This window comes from Bos indicus, chromosome 20 (assembly GCF_029378745.1).
Source record: "Bos indicus isolate NIAB-ARS_2022 breed Sahiwal x Tharparkar chromosome 20, NIAB-ARS_B.indTharparkar_mat_pri_1.0, whole genome shotgun sequence".
In the NCBI taxonomy this organism is placed as follows: domain Eukaryota; kingdom Metazoa; phylum Chordata; class Mammalia; order Artiodactyla; family Bovidae; genus Bos; species Bos indicus.
The window spans coordinates 23351311-23366135 of NC_091779.1; the positions used below are offsets into that span (position 1 = coordinate 23351311).

Genomic DNA, 14825 nt, shown 5'->3' on the forward strand with positions numbered 1-14825 from the left:
TGTATAATAGGCTCCAGTTTCATCCACCTCATTAGAACTGATTCAAATGTATTCTTTTTAATGGCTGAGTAATACTCCATTGTGTATATGTACCACAGCTTTCTTATCCATTCATCTGCTGATGGACATCTAGGTTTTTTCCATGTCCTGGCTATTATAAACAGTGCTGTGATGAACATTGGGGTACACGTGTCTCTTTCAATTCTGGTTTCCTCAGTGTGTATGGCCAGCAGTGGGATTGCTGGGTCATAAGGCAGTTCTATTTCCAATTTTTTAAGGAATCTCCATACTGTTCTCCATAGTGGCTATACTAGTTTGCATTCCCACCAACAGTGTAAGAGGTTTCCCTTTTCTCCACACCCTCTCCAGCATTTATTGCTTGTAGACTTTTGGATCGCAGCCATTTTGACTGGCATGAAATGGTACCTCATAGTGGTTTTGATTTGCATTTCTCTGATAATGAGTGATGTTGAGCATCTTTTCATGTGTTTGTTAGCCACCTGTATGTCTTCTTTGGAGAAATGTCTATTTAGTTCTTTGGCCCATTTTTTTGATTGGGTCATTTATTTTTCTGGAATTGAGCTGTAGGAGTTGCTTGTATATTTTTGAGATTAGTTGTTTGTCAGTTGCTTCATTTGCTATTATTTTCTCCCATTCTGAAGGCTGTCTTTTCACCTTGCTTAGAGTTTCCTTTGTTGTGCAGAAGCTTTTAAGTTTAATTAGGTCCCATTTGTTTATTTTTGCTTTTATTTCCAATATTCTGGGAGGTGGGTCATAGAGGATCCTGCTGTGATGTATGTTGGAGAATGTTTTGCCTATGTTCTCCTCTAGGAGTTTTATAGTTTCTGGTCTTACGTTTATATCTTTAATCCATTTTGAGTTTATTTTTGTGTATGGTGTTAGAAAGTGTTCTAGTTTCATTCTTTTACAAGTGGTTGACCAGTTTTCCCAGCACCACTTGTTAAAGAGATTGTCTTTAATCTTTTGTATATTCTTGCCTCCTTTGTCAAAGATGAGGTGTCCATATGTGCGTGGATTTATCTCTGGGCTTTCTATTTTGTTCCATTGATCTATATTTCTGTCTTTGTGCCAGTACCATACTGTCTTGATAACTGTGGCTTTGTAGTAGAGCCTGAAGTCAGGCAGGTTGATTCCTCCAGTTCCATTCTTCTTTCTCAAGATTGCTTTGGCTATTCGAGGTTTTTTGTATTTCCATACAAATTGTGAAATTATTTGTTCTAGCTCTGTGAAGAATACCGTTGGTAGCTTGATAGGGATTGCATTGAATCTATAAATTGCTTTGGGTAGTATACTCATTTTCACTATATTGATTCTTCCAATCCATGAACATGGTATATTTCTCCATCTATTACTGTTCTCTTTGATTTCTTTCACCAGTGTTTTATAGTTTTCTATATATAGGTCTTTAGTTTCTTTAGGTAGATATATTTCTAAGTATTTTATTCTTTTCATTGCAATGGTGAATGGAATTGTTTCCTTAATTTCTCTTTCTATTTTCTCATTATTAGTGTATAGGAATGCAAGGGCTTTCTGTTGTTAATTTTATATCCTGCAACTTTACTATAGTCATTGATTAGCTCTAGTAATTTTCTGGTGGAGTCTTTGGGGTTTTCTATGTAGAGGATCATGTCATCTGCAAACAGTGAAAGTTTTACTTCTTCTTTTCCAATTTGGATTCCTTTTATTTCTTTTTCTGCTCTGATTGCTGTGGCCAAAACTTCCAGAACTATTCAATTAGTAATTTAGCAGAGATGTCTTTATTAAATGCCTAGAAGCAAAAAATAAACACTCAAGATTCAAAAAAACTCTTCCAGTGCTTGCCAATTAGTTGTGTCACTGGGGCACTCCTTCAATGCTTAGTTAGATACTTTACATTTCTGCAGTAGTCTTCATTTCCTCCTTGCACCAACTCTAAAGGTCAACCAGAAGTGAGAGCTTAGGTTGACAGGGTCTTCTCAGGTCTTTTCTGAGTATATGTCCAGACCAAGGTAGGCATGTGGCCTTCTGGATTTCCCAGAATAAGAGGAAGCTTTTCAAAATCCTTATTCCCCAAGTATCTGCTCTCCTAGCCTCTTCCTTCCAGGCTTTTGGCCTGCTTATTGTTTGTCTCATCTGTTATACTGTACCCTGATGGCAGTGGCTAATACATTTTAAACCCTTTTGACAAACACTGCCTAGGAAGCTAGCTGCCTTAGTCCTGGGGAGGCTCCAGGACAGCCTTGAGTCAAACTTTTAGGGAACCACCAGATAGGTCAAAACACACAATTACAACTCTTTATCTTTTTTTTTTTTTTTTGCCCTCACAGCACTGCCTGTGGGATCTTAGCTCCCTTACCAGCAATTGAACAGGGGCTCTCAGAAGTAAAACTGGGGACTCCTTAACACTGGACTGCCATGGAATCCTTTAGAATAAGGTCTGTGTTGCCCTCTGTGTTACTGTCAACCTAAGCCAGGAATGTGGGCTGCTGTCTTCAAGGCCACTGACAAGCTGGAGATGATCATAGAGCTCTCTTGCCGAAATTCAGCAGTCTCTCCTTAAGTGTTTCCCTGGTTGCTGTAATTTTTTTTTGTTAGATTTCAGAGTACCCAAAAAAGTTGATTCTGACAGTTTTGCCAGCTTATTCATTGCTTTTGTGGGAGGGACAATTTTCAAGTTCCCTATTCAGCTATCTTTGCTGATGTCATTCTATACCATTTCCTTTTACACTTCTCAGCCTTGCCTAAAAATATTTTCTCAGCTTGAAAAGCAGAGAAAAAAGAACATTTTGCTGTCACTGGAGTTATCAAAAGAAATGTACTGTTGATCTGAAGAATGTAATGTTGATCTAAAGAGCAGTTGTAAAAGTTTTTAAATAAGGATACCATTAGCAAAATAACTTTTATCTACCTTAAAGGCAAGGAGGGCATGGCAACACACTCCAGTATTCCTGCCCAGAGGATCTTATGGTCAGGGAAGCCTGGTGGGCTACAGTCCATAGGGTCACAAAGAATCAGACGCTATTGAAGTGACTTAGCATGCACCTTAAAGGCAACGTTCATCACATCACCTGCCTTGCATTTGTCAAACCCTCAATACCAGAGGCAGTGTTTGAGAGCACAGGTTTTGGAATAAGACCTTAGTCTGATTTCCAGCTCTTCTGCTGCTTAATAGTTGCTGTGCCTTGGGTAACTCACTTAAATTCTCTAGGATGGCTTCCTTATTTGTAAAATAGCGGTAATATACACTTCTAGAATCATGGTAAAGACTTAGAGAGATACTGAATGTGAGAGTACAGTGGATAATGATCCAACTGTCAACGCAGGGGACACAGGTTCAATCCCTGGTCAGGGAAGATTTCACATGCTGCAGAGCAACTAAGCCCATGCACCACAACTTCTGAGCCCAACAAATACTGAAGCCAGCACACCTAGAGCCTGTCCTCCACAAGAGAAGCCACCACAATGAGAAGCCTCTGCAACGAAGAGTAGCCCTGCTCTCCACAACTAGAGAAAGCCCGCACAGCAACAAAGATCCAGCACAGCCAAAAATAATAAAATATTTTTAAAAGATATTTTGCATGTAAAATGCTTGGCACTCAATATTAGATATTTATTAAATTTGGGTTATTTCATTTTCCATTAACATATTACATTGTTGTATTTATGCTGGTTGTTTTGCTTCCAAAAAAAAAAAACTCACCGGCTTCCTATATAAGAAGAGCTTGCTGCTGCTATGTCACTTCAGTCGTGTCCGACTCTGTGTGACCCCATAGACGGCAGCCCACCAGGCTCCCCAGTCCCTGGGATTCTCCAGGCAAGAACACTGGAGTGGGTTGCCATTTCCTTCTCCAATGCATGAAAGTGAAAAGTCAAAGTGAAGTCGCTCAGTCGTGTCTGACTCTTGGCGACCCCATGGACTGCAGCCTACCAGGCCCCTCATCCATGGGATTTTCCAGGCAAAAGTACTGGAGTAGGGTGCCATTGCCTTCTCCAAGGAAGAGCTTAGGTATCACCATATGCTTTTCAGAAGGCTTACCTTAAGCTGACTTTTAATAACAAGCACATTAATTTTACTTAGTTGTATATTTATTTGGGGTGGCTCTGGGAGAAACTGTTAGGGATGAGGAGGGGGTGTTTAAAATCCTCCCAAATCCCCTTTCCGGCTAGTGAGTAATTTGCCAACACGTTAAAAATTAAAAAAACAAAACAAAACAAAACAAAAGCCTAAGTGTCGAGACAAGGAAGGAAAAGTGCCAATCCAACTATTTATTTTTCAAAGCAGCTTCCCTTGGTATCCATAGGGTTCAAGCACGTGATGAGAGTACAGAGCATCAGCCAGAACATCCCGAGATGAGATACAGTGGGAAGTCCGCCCTAGATAGAAATATCACATCGGCCCTTTCTCAGTGGCCTCCGGGGTGGTACCGACTGCAGGAGATCGCGTCCCTCCGCTTCGACGCCTTAAGGGCCTCGGACAGACAACAGACTCCAGCGCGGACGTCAGGCGGCTGGGAGAAGCGATCTGCCTACCCCGGCCGCCCGTCTTCCTGAAGCCGAAGCCCAAGCCAAAGCCGAAGCTGAAGAAGGAGGGTTGGGCTCTGCGGCGGGAGGCGTGTTGGTTGTCGCAGAGCCCTCTGGGAGTTGTAGTCCGCGACGGCGGGAGGTTTGACTGCGGCTGCCGGCTTGGTGCTCTGAGAACTCCATCCCCCGCCGGCCCCCGCGACCTAGGCCTTTGCCTTTTCCTGTCCTGGGGACGAGAAGCCTCGCTGTGGCAAGTTGAGAAGCTTGGGGAAGGGGTGTCCTTCTTCCCGCCAAACACTCTGAGTTTCTGGGCTTGGCCTGCTCAGGTAGAGCACGTTCCGGGTTTTGCAAACTCACCTCCGGGGAAGGAGCGGAGGGAACAGGGTAGAAGCGGCCTGAACTACTGAGCTTGCATCGGAGCGGTCTGTCACCCGGGGAAGTTCTTTGGGGAAACGCTCCGGAACGGTGGCTTCTTGCGGGAGCGGTGAGGCCAAAGCTGGGGCCCGTGGAGTCCTGTCCGGAGGGGAGGCGCGCGCCCCTGCAGGGTTCGGGTGCGAGCAAAGCAAGGGACTCATTCCGTGACTGGGAGAACTCAAGGGGCTGTGGGAGTCGTGTCTGCCGGAGCCTTAAGGAAAAGACATGGTTACAGTGGGTGAACACCCAGGTGAGAGGAGGATGGCGGAGAATTGGCAGAATTATAGGAATGGGAGTAGGAGAGAGCTAGAGAGGGGAGGTGGGGGGGAAACCCCTTTGATGCCTTGATGTGATCCTAACCGCAGATGGCGGGGGCGAGGGGTGGGGAGTGAGGGCCAGACCAGTAAGTCCTTGTCACTCTTCTCCCCAACCTCCACCCCCGGCTCGATTGTGAGAGCTAGTGTTCTGAAGGCAATGGCACCCCACGGAGGAGCCTGGTAGGCTGCAGTCCATGGGGTCGCACAGAGTCGGACACGACTGAAGCGACTTAGCAGCAGTAGCAGCAGTGCCCTGATAGTAGGTGGCTTGACATCTTCCTGTCTTAGAATAACAGCTAGAAGGGGTCTTTGAGAGTTGCTATCAAGTGCTTTGAGACTTTCCAGATGAGGAAAGTCAGGCACACCGAGATGAAGAAATTGACTCGCTCACCACCAGACAACCAGTTATTGACCAGCTTGACTGAAACCTAATTTTCATGACTCTCAAGCCTTGCCTTAATCTATTGCTGCCATCAGTAGATTAGCAAACTCTAACCTGTTCGCCCTTCTTTTATCTTTTTACTCTGTCATATGCAAGGTAACCAGGCAACCCCTGAAGGGAAAGAAAGGCTTTAAACTCCAATGCGTGAGTGCAAAGTCGCTTCAATCGTTTCAGACTCTTTGCGACCCTATGGGCCGGCTGTAAACCGCCAGGCTTCTCTCTCAGTGGGATTCTGCAGACAAGAATACTGGAGTGGGTTGTCGTGCCCTTCTCCAGGGACTCTTCCTGAACCAGGGATTGAACCAGCGTCTCTTCCCTCTCTTGCATTGGCGGGCGGATTCCTTACCACTAAGGCCACCTGGGAAGCCGTTAAACTTTTCAATAGGTTAAAGAAACCTTGTTTTAACTTGAACAAAAATCTCCTTGCATCACATGTTAAAATGACAGATCGATAGCAAACTAAAATGTAAGCTATAGATTCTTTGACTGGAAGAAAATAAAGTTCACCTTTCCCACTGTGTGCCCACTAGAGCTCTGAGAACCTTTAGCCTTAGATTTCTTCTCTCAATCTTAAATGCTGCACATCTCAAGTTACATACATAAAAGTAGTTGCTGTTCATTGTGATTTTCATAATGCCCTGAATAGTTACAATAAAGGATAAACAGCATAGGAGGATGGGAATGCATGAATGATTTATATTATTATTTTTTTTTAAAGAAGATATAACCATAAAAGTAAAAAAAAAAATCATTAAGAGGTTAAAAATCTCTACCAGGCCAGCATTTTATAATACACTTAAATTTAAGTCCTTTACCAGTATTCTTTCTTTCTTCCTCCCTAAACATAACTTGAGAGCATTTATAATAGTGTTCCCTATTGTGGGAGAAGAGGTTCTTTGGTGCTACTGCATTGTTTTAACTGGTAATTTCTTTATTAAGCCACATTCTCTTCCAGCACCGTCAAATTTACACCTCTTGAAGGATTTGTTGATCCAACTGTCACATCAGAATTTAAATATTATAGCTCCTGGCGGTTGACCATTAAGCAATTCATAAGGAAGAGGTTTGGATAAGTCCATTACTGGACTTTATAGAAGTTATAGACTTACAATACATAAAAGAACATACATATACATAACAAAACTGCTTTTACCAGGCTGCCTTTTTAATGGTATGATTCCATTTGCTTTTTTTTTTGAATATTTATTTATTTGGCTGCATTAGGTCTTAATTGCGGCATGTGGGATGTTTTAGTTGTGGCATGTGGAATCTAATTCCATGACCAGGGATTGAACCCAGGCCTCTTGCATTGGGAACACAGATTCTTAGCCACTGGATCAATGGTAAAGTCCCCCATTTGCTTTTCTTTTTTTCCCCCGTTTGCTTTTATATTGGCGTACTGGATAGGTGTGTAAACTATGACCAAACTTGGCCCACTGCCAAATGTATTTACTTTTTATGTAGTTTTACTGGAATACAGCTGTGCTTGCTCATTTATATATTGTCTTTTGTGCTACAAGGCAAAGTTGAATAGTTGCACAGACTGTATGGCTGGCAAAGCCTAAAATATTTACTATCTGGCCATTAACAGAAAAAAAATTATCAACCCCCAGCCTGGTAAACTGAATATAAATATAATATAAACTGAATCTAAAACTCTACCATATGCAGAAGTATTAGTTAATAGTAATTCTCAGTCATAAATACTTATATGGTGGGTTCATAATCCATTTCTTTGGGCAAAAGCCAGTGCCTATTATTGCAGATTGTTGCTAGCATCTTGGCATATATATTGAGTTGGCCAAAAACTTGATTTGGTTGTTTTATGTAAGGTGCTATAGTAGTGCTTTGTTGTTTTTAACTTCATTTGAAACAGTTCTGTTAGATTGTATTGTAACAGCTGTCATATCAGTGTGCATCAAAAAAAAAATTCATCAAAATTGGTGAATTTTTGTGTAGCTTTTTTAATATTGAAGATGGAAGGAAAAAAGCAACACTTTTGGCATTTTATGTTTTATTATTTCAAGAAAGGTAAAAAGGCAACTGAAACACAAGAATAGACTTGTGCAGTGTGTAGAGAAGGTGGCATGACTGATCAAATGTGACAAAAAATGGTTTGTGGTTTGTACTGGAGCTTTCTTTCTTTCTTTCTTTCTGGCTGTGCTAGGTCTTTGTTGCTGTGTGGGCTTTTCTGTAGTTGCAGAGAGGAGGGGCTACTGTCTAGCTCCAATGCGTGGGCTTCTCATTGCGGTGCTTCTCTTGTTGTGGAACACAGGCTCTAGGGTGCACGGGCTTCAGTAGTTGCGGCACATGGGCTCAGTGGTTGTGCCTCCCAGCCTTTAGAGCACAGTCTTGGTAGCTGTGGCACATGGACTTAGTTACCCAGTGGCATGGGGACTCTTCCCAGACCAGGGGTCAAGCCTGTGTCCCCTGCATTGGCAGGTGGCCTCTTTAATCATTGAGCCATCAAGGAAGTACGGTACTGGAGATTTCTTGTTGGATGATGTTCTACAGTCAGGTAGACCAGTTGAAGTTGAGAGTGATCAAATCGAGACACTAATTAAAAACAGTCAACTTTCTATCACGAGGGAAATAGCCAACATACTCGGAATATCCACGTTAAGCACTGAAAATCATTTGCACCAGCTTGGTTGTGTTAATCGCTTTGATGTTTGGGTTCCATGTAAGTTAGGCAAAAAAACCTTGACCATATTTCTGCATTCAATCCTCTGTTTAATGAAAATTCCATTTTTAAAACAAATTGTGATGGGCAATAAAAATTGGATACCATACAGTAATGTGGAATGGAAGAGATCATGGGGCAAGTGAAATGAACTACCACCAACCACACCAAAGGTTGATCTCCATTCAGAGAACATGATGTTGTATATATGGTGGGATTGGAAGGGAAGTCTCTACTATGAGCTCCTTCTGGAAAACAGAACTATTAATTCTAGCAAGTACTGCTCTCCATTTGGCCAACTGAAAGCAGCACTCAAAGAAAAGAATCTGGTATTAGTCAACAGAAAACACATAGTCTTCCATCAGGATAACGCAAGACTGCATATTTCTCTGATGACCAGACAAAAACTGTTACAGCTTGGCTGGGAAGGTCTGATTCATCTGCCATATTCACCAGACACTGCATCTTCAGATTTCCATTTATTTCAGTCCTTCCAAAATTCTCTTAATGGAAAATTTTCAATTCCCTGGAAGATTGTAAGAAGCACCTGAAACAGTTTCTTGCTCAAAAAGATAAAAAGTTTTGGGAAGATGGAATTATAAAATTGCCTGAAAAATGTCAGAGGGTAGTGGAAGAAAATGGTGAATGTTGTTGTTCAGTCACTAAATTGTGTCCCACTGTTTGCAACCCCCTGGACCCCTGGACAGAAGAATGCCAGGCATCCCTGTTCTTCACTATTTCCCGGAGTTTCCTCAAGCTCTTGTCCATTGAGTCTGTGATGCCATCTAACCATCTCATCCTCTGCTGCCCCTTCTCCTCCTGCCTTCAGACTTTCCCAGCAACAGGGTCTTTTCTGCGATGAGTCAGCTCTTTGCATCAGGTAGCCAGAGTATTGGAGCTTCACCTTCAGCATCAGTCCTTTCAATGAATGTTCAGGGTTGATTTCCTTTAGGATTGACTGGTTTGAGCTCCTTCCTGTCCAAGGGACTCTCAAGAGTGTTCTCCAGCACCACAATTGAAAGCCTCAGTTCTTTGGCGCTCAGCCTTTTCTATGATCCAACTCTCACATCTGTATAATACTACTGTAAAAATCATAGCTTTGACTACATGGACCTTTGTTGGCAAAATGAAATCCCTGCTTTTTAATATGCTGTCTAGGTTTGTCATAGCTTTCCTTCCAAGGAACAAACATCTTAGTTTCGTGGCTACAGTCACAGTCCACAATGATTTTGCAGCCCAAGGAAATAAAATCTGCCACTGCATCCACTTTTTCCCATCTACTTGCCATGAAGTGATGAGACCAGATGCCATGATCTTCGTTTTTTGAATGTTGAGTTTTAAGCCGGCTTTTTCATTTCCTTTTCACCCTCCTCAAGAGGAACTCTTTAGTTCCTCTTCACTTTCTGTTATTAGAGTAGTTTCATCTGCATATTGGTGAATATGTTGTTCAACAAAGTTGTTGGTGAAAGAGATGAAAAATGTGTCTTCTGTTTTTGCTTTAAAACCGCAGGAACTTTTTGGCCAACCCAGTACTATAAATTTGCTTTCTCAAAGAATTGTGAAAGGAAGTTTCTGAACCTGGAGTGGAAAGGACTGACATTCTTTGAAATATGGTGATGCTCATAGTTAATACCTTTTAAAAGACGTTACAGGAGCTTCCTTTTGTTGTTCTCTATGTTCTTTTTATGGAGATAATGTTTCAGCATAGGTATTAGCAAGCAAGTTATTAATAAGCTATTTTGGTCTTGGGACCCCATACTAAAACCAATCTTAAACGATTAGGAGCTCATTATTAAATGACTTATCTTTGACATTAATCTTGCATCTGGGACTTTGTTTTAAAGGTCAGAGGACTGAATGAAATAGTGAATATGTCTGTTTATGTCATTTTGTGTATTTAATTTCCTGTGTTAGTGTTAGTCTATGACAAAAATAATGTTTTGGAATATTTAACTGTTTAGTCAATCATTGACAGCACTATCCTGTGTTACCATCTAAGTAATGTTAGCTATGAAACTCCAGTTCACCTCTCAACCTAATTCATCAGATTTTAAGATATCTTATAGTTCTCATCAAGACTTTCAAAAAAGATACTAAATTTCCTTTGAGACAGCTTTCTGGGGGAATTTAAAGTTGAGGCAACTGAAAATTATCAATTTTATTACAATTCTTCATATTTATTTGAATATTATAAATCTCTGAAAGGCACTGGGGACTTTGAATTTGAACTTTGAACTCATTCATGATTTATTTTAAATCATTGAAATATCAATTTTCTACTTGTTTGGAATAAAAGGCTAATTTGACAATGCAAATTTCAGATTTGCTCAGAAAAAAAAAAGATGTTTGTGATTAAACTGGAACTTTTATGTCAATTCCTGAATGTCCTTCATATTTTCCTTAACCCTGATTACTACTTTTTGTTAAGGCTGACTGAAATTTAAGAACCTTTCTAGATTTTCCTCTTTTCTGGTTTCCTAACATTCAATAATCAGTGAAAGTATCATCTCTGGGAGTTAAAAGAATCCTGTTTGTAAATTCAGCCACATCCTAGTTTAGTTTAGGAACCAATACAGTGGAGAGCATTGGTTAGCAAAATAAGTCAGAAGTGTAACCCTGTATTTCCACCATTGTTTAAGCAGGTAACTTTTTTCCCTACTCTGACTTGGTTATTGACTTTTCCTCTGTTTCACTGCTGCTAGAAGGATTATTGCTACATAAGGAAATACCTAGGGCTTCCCTGGTGACTCAGATGGTAAATATTCTGCCTGCAATGCAGGAGACTCAGGTTGGATCCTGGATTGGGATGATCCCCTGGAGAAGAAAATGGCTACCTACTCTAGTATTCTTGCCTGGAGAATTCCATGGGCAGAGGAACCTGGTGAGCTATAGTACATGGGGTCACAAAGAGTCAGATATGTCCCTGGGGTCACAAAGAATCAGATATGTCCATGGGGTCACAAAGAGTCAGATATAGTAAGGAAATGCCTAGGGTTTCCCTGGTAGCTCAGATAGTAAAGAATCTGCCTTCAACATAAGAGACCCAGGTTTGATCCCTGGATTGGGATGATCCTGTGGAGAAGAGAATGGCTACCCACTCCAGTATTCTTGCCTGGAGAATTCCATGGGCAGAGGAGCCTGGTGAGCTATAGTCCATGGGGTCACAAACAGTCAGATGTGATTGAGCGACTAACACCTACTTACTTACTAAGGAAATATCTAGAGTTCCCTGGTGCAGTGGTTAAGAATCCGCCTGCCAATGCACGAGACCCAGGTTCAGCCCCTTAGTTGGGAAGATCCCTTGGAGAAGGAAATGGCAAACCACTCCAATATTCTTGCCTGGGAAATCCCATGAACAGAGGAGCCTAATGGACTACTGTCCATTGGGTCACAAAGAAGTCAGACACAACTTAGCAACTAAACAACAAAGTGTTCCATTGTACATGTACCACATCTTCTTTATCCATTCATTCATCTGTTGATGGACACTTAGGTTGCTTCCATGTCTTGGCAGTTATAAGTAATACTGCTCTAACCATTGGGGTACCTGTATCTTTTTGAATTAACGTTTTCTTTTTTTTTTTTTCAGATACATACCCAGAAGTGGAATTAATGAGTCATATGGTAGTTCTATTTTTAGTTTTTCTGAGAAGTAGCCATACTGTTTTCCACAGTGGTTACACCAATTTACATTCCCACCAACGGTATATAAGGGTTCCCTTATATTGGCATACTCACCAAGACTTGTTGTTTCTTACCTTTTTGATGATAACCATTCTAATGGGTGTGAGGTGATATCTAATTGTGGTTTTGAATTTCCCTGATGATTAATGCTATTGAGCATCTTTATTGGTTGGCCATCTGTATGTCTTCTTTATAAAATGTCTATTCAGGTCTTCCACCCATTTTTAAATTGGGTTGTTTGGTTTTTTCATTGAGTTGTATGAGCTGTTTATATATTTTGAATTTTGACCCCTTATCAGTCATACCATTAGCAAATATTTTGTCCCATTTAGTACACTGTCTGTTTTGTCTGTTTTGATTTCCTTCGTGTTCTGCAAAACCTTTAATTCTGATTAGGTCATATTTATTTTTGCTTTTATTTCCTTTGCTTTAGCATTTGTTGTTCAGTTGCTCAGCCACGTCCAACTCTTTGTGACCCCATGGACTGCAGCACACCAGGCTTCCCCGTCCTTCACCATCTCCCGGAGTTTGCTCAAACTCATGTCCATTGATTCAGTGGTGCCATCCAGCCATCTCGTCCTCTGTCATCCCCTTCTTCTTGCTTTAGCATACAGATAAAAAAATACTGCTGTAATTTATGTTAGCATGTTCTGCTTATGTTTTCCTCTAGGAGTTTTATGGTTTCCAGTCTTATATTAGGTCTTTAATCCATTTTGAGTTTATTTTTGTATTTAGTGTGAGAAAATGTTCTAATTTCATTCTTTTACATGTAGTTGTCCAGTTTTCTGAGCACTTTTTGAAAAAATTCTTTTCTCCATTTTATATTCTTGCCTCCTTTGTCATAGAGTAATTGACTATAAGTGCATGGGTTTATTTCTGTGCTTTCTATCCTGTTTAATTGATCTATTTGTTTTTGTGCCTATGTCATAGTTTTTATTTTTATTATTATTTGTTTTTGTAGCTTTGTAGTATAGTCTGAAGTCAAAGAACATTATTCTTTTAACTCTTCTCTTTCTCAAGATTATTTTGGCTATTCAGGGTCTTTTGTATTTCCATACAAATTTTAAAATTATTTTTCTATAGTTCTGTGAGAAAGGCCCTTGGTATTTTAATAGTGATCGCATTGAATCTGTAGATTGCCTTGGGTAGTATGGTCATTTTAGCAGTATTAATTCTAACCCATGAACATGGTGTATCTTTTCATCTATTTGTGTCATTTTCAATTTCTTTCATCAGTGTCTTGTAGTTTTCCGAGTACAGGTCTTTTGCCTCCTTAGATAAGTTCATTTCTAGGTTTTTTATTCTTTTTTGATGCAATGGTACATGGACTTATTTTCTTAATTTCTCTTTTGAGTAATTCATTGTTCAGTTCAGTTCAGTTCAGTCACTCAGTCGTGTCCGACTCTTTGCGACCCCATGAATCGCAGCACACCAGGCCTCCCTGTCCATCACCAACTCCCGGAGTTCACTCAGACTCACGTCCATTGTTGCTGATGCTGCTAAGTCGCTTCAGTCGTGTCCGACTCTGTGCGACCCCATAGACGGAAGCCCACCAGGCTCCCCCGCCCCTAGGATTCTCCAGGCAAGAACACTGGAGTGGGTTGCCATTTCCTTCTCCAATGCATGAAAGTGAAAAGTGAAAAGGAAGTCACTCAGTCGTGTCCAACTCTTAGCGACCCCATGGACTACAGCCTACCAGACTCCTCCGTCCATGGGATTTTCCAGGCAAGAGTACTGGAGTGGGGTGCCATTGCCTTCTCCTCACGTCCATTGTTAGTGTGTAGAATTAACAACCGATTTCTGTATATTAATTTTGTATACTGCAGCTTTACTGAATTCATCAATGACATCTGGTGGTTTTCTGGTGGCAGTGTAGGATTTTCTGTGTATAATGGAGCTTCCTTTATAGGTTATTATCCTTTTTCCCTTTGCTACCTTTAAAATGTTTTCATTGTGACTCACTTCTGACAGTTTTTTGTTGTTATTTTTTATGGCTTTATTGGGTTTTCATTGCTGCATGGGCTTTCTCTAGCTGCCGCGAGCATGAACTACTCTCTAGTTGTGGTACAAGGGCTTCTCATCACTGTGGCGTGCATGCCTGGGCACGTGGGCTTCAGTGGTTGTGGCTCCCGGGATTTAGAGCACAGTCTCAATAGTTGTGGCGCACAGGCTTAGTAGCTCTTTGGCATGTGGGATCTTCCTGGATCAGGGATGGAACCCATGTCTTGTGCACTGGCAGATGGATTCTTTACCACTGAGCCACCAGGGAAGCCCCTTTTGACAGTTTTAATATAATGCATCTTAGAGAAGATCTTTTTGCATTGAGGTTATTAGGTGTTCTCCTAGCTTCATAGCCATGTATATCCAATTCTTACCACAGGCTTGGGAAATTCTCAGCTATTATTTCTTTAAATAAACTCTGTTCCCTTCTTTCTTTTCTGGGATACCCAATGTCCTAATGTTGTCCTTCCTAAAAGAGTCAGTCAGCTCTTGTAGAATTTTCTGACTTAAAAAAAAATCTTATTTCTCTTCCTCTCCTACTGGTATTATTTCTAGATTTCTATCTTCAAGCTTGCTGATTCTGTCTTTTATCCAGTCTGCTCTATTTCCATTGCTTTGTAATTCATTTCATTTACTGAATTCTTCAGCTCTAGAATTTTCATTTATTTCTATTTTTAGAGTTTAAATCTCTTTGTTAAAGTATTACTTCTGTTCATTAATTTTATTCCTGAGCTTATTGAATCTGCTTTTCTGAGTTTTCTTT

At 40.8% G+C, this 14825-nt stretch overlaps 1 protein-coding gene across 8 annotated transcripts in view; it reads left to right on the forward strand.

Annotated features, from left to right (window-relative positions):
- Positions 1 to 4367: 4367 nt before the first annotated feature.
- SLC38A9 (solute carrier family 38 member 9) overlaps positions 4368 to 14825 on the forward strand; it is a 97979-nt gene continuing 87521 nt past the window's right edge. The window contains exons 1-2 of one of the 8 annotated variants that reach the window (XR_011562424.1): positions 4368 to 5185; positions 11967 to 12081. Coding sequence is in view for 3 of the 8 variants with exons in the window: in XM_070774676.1 (XP_070630777.1) it covers positions 5161 to 5185; positions 11967 to 12081 (140 nt within the window). In the remaining 5 variants the exon portion in view is untranslated. The remainder of the gene's footprint in view (positions 5186 to 11966; positions 12082 to 14825) is intronic. The other 7 variants (XM_070774676.1, XM_070774668.1, XM_070774669.1 and 4 more) reach the window with 7 other exon arrangements.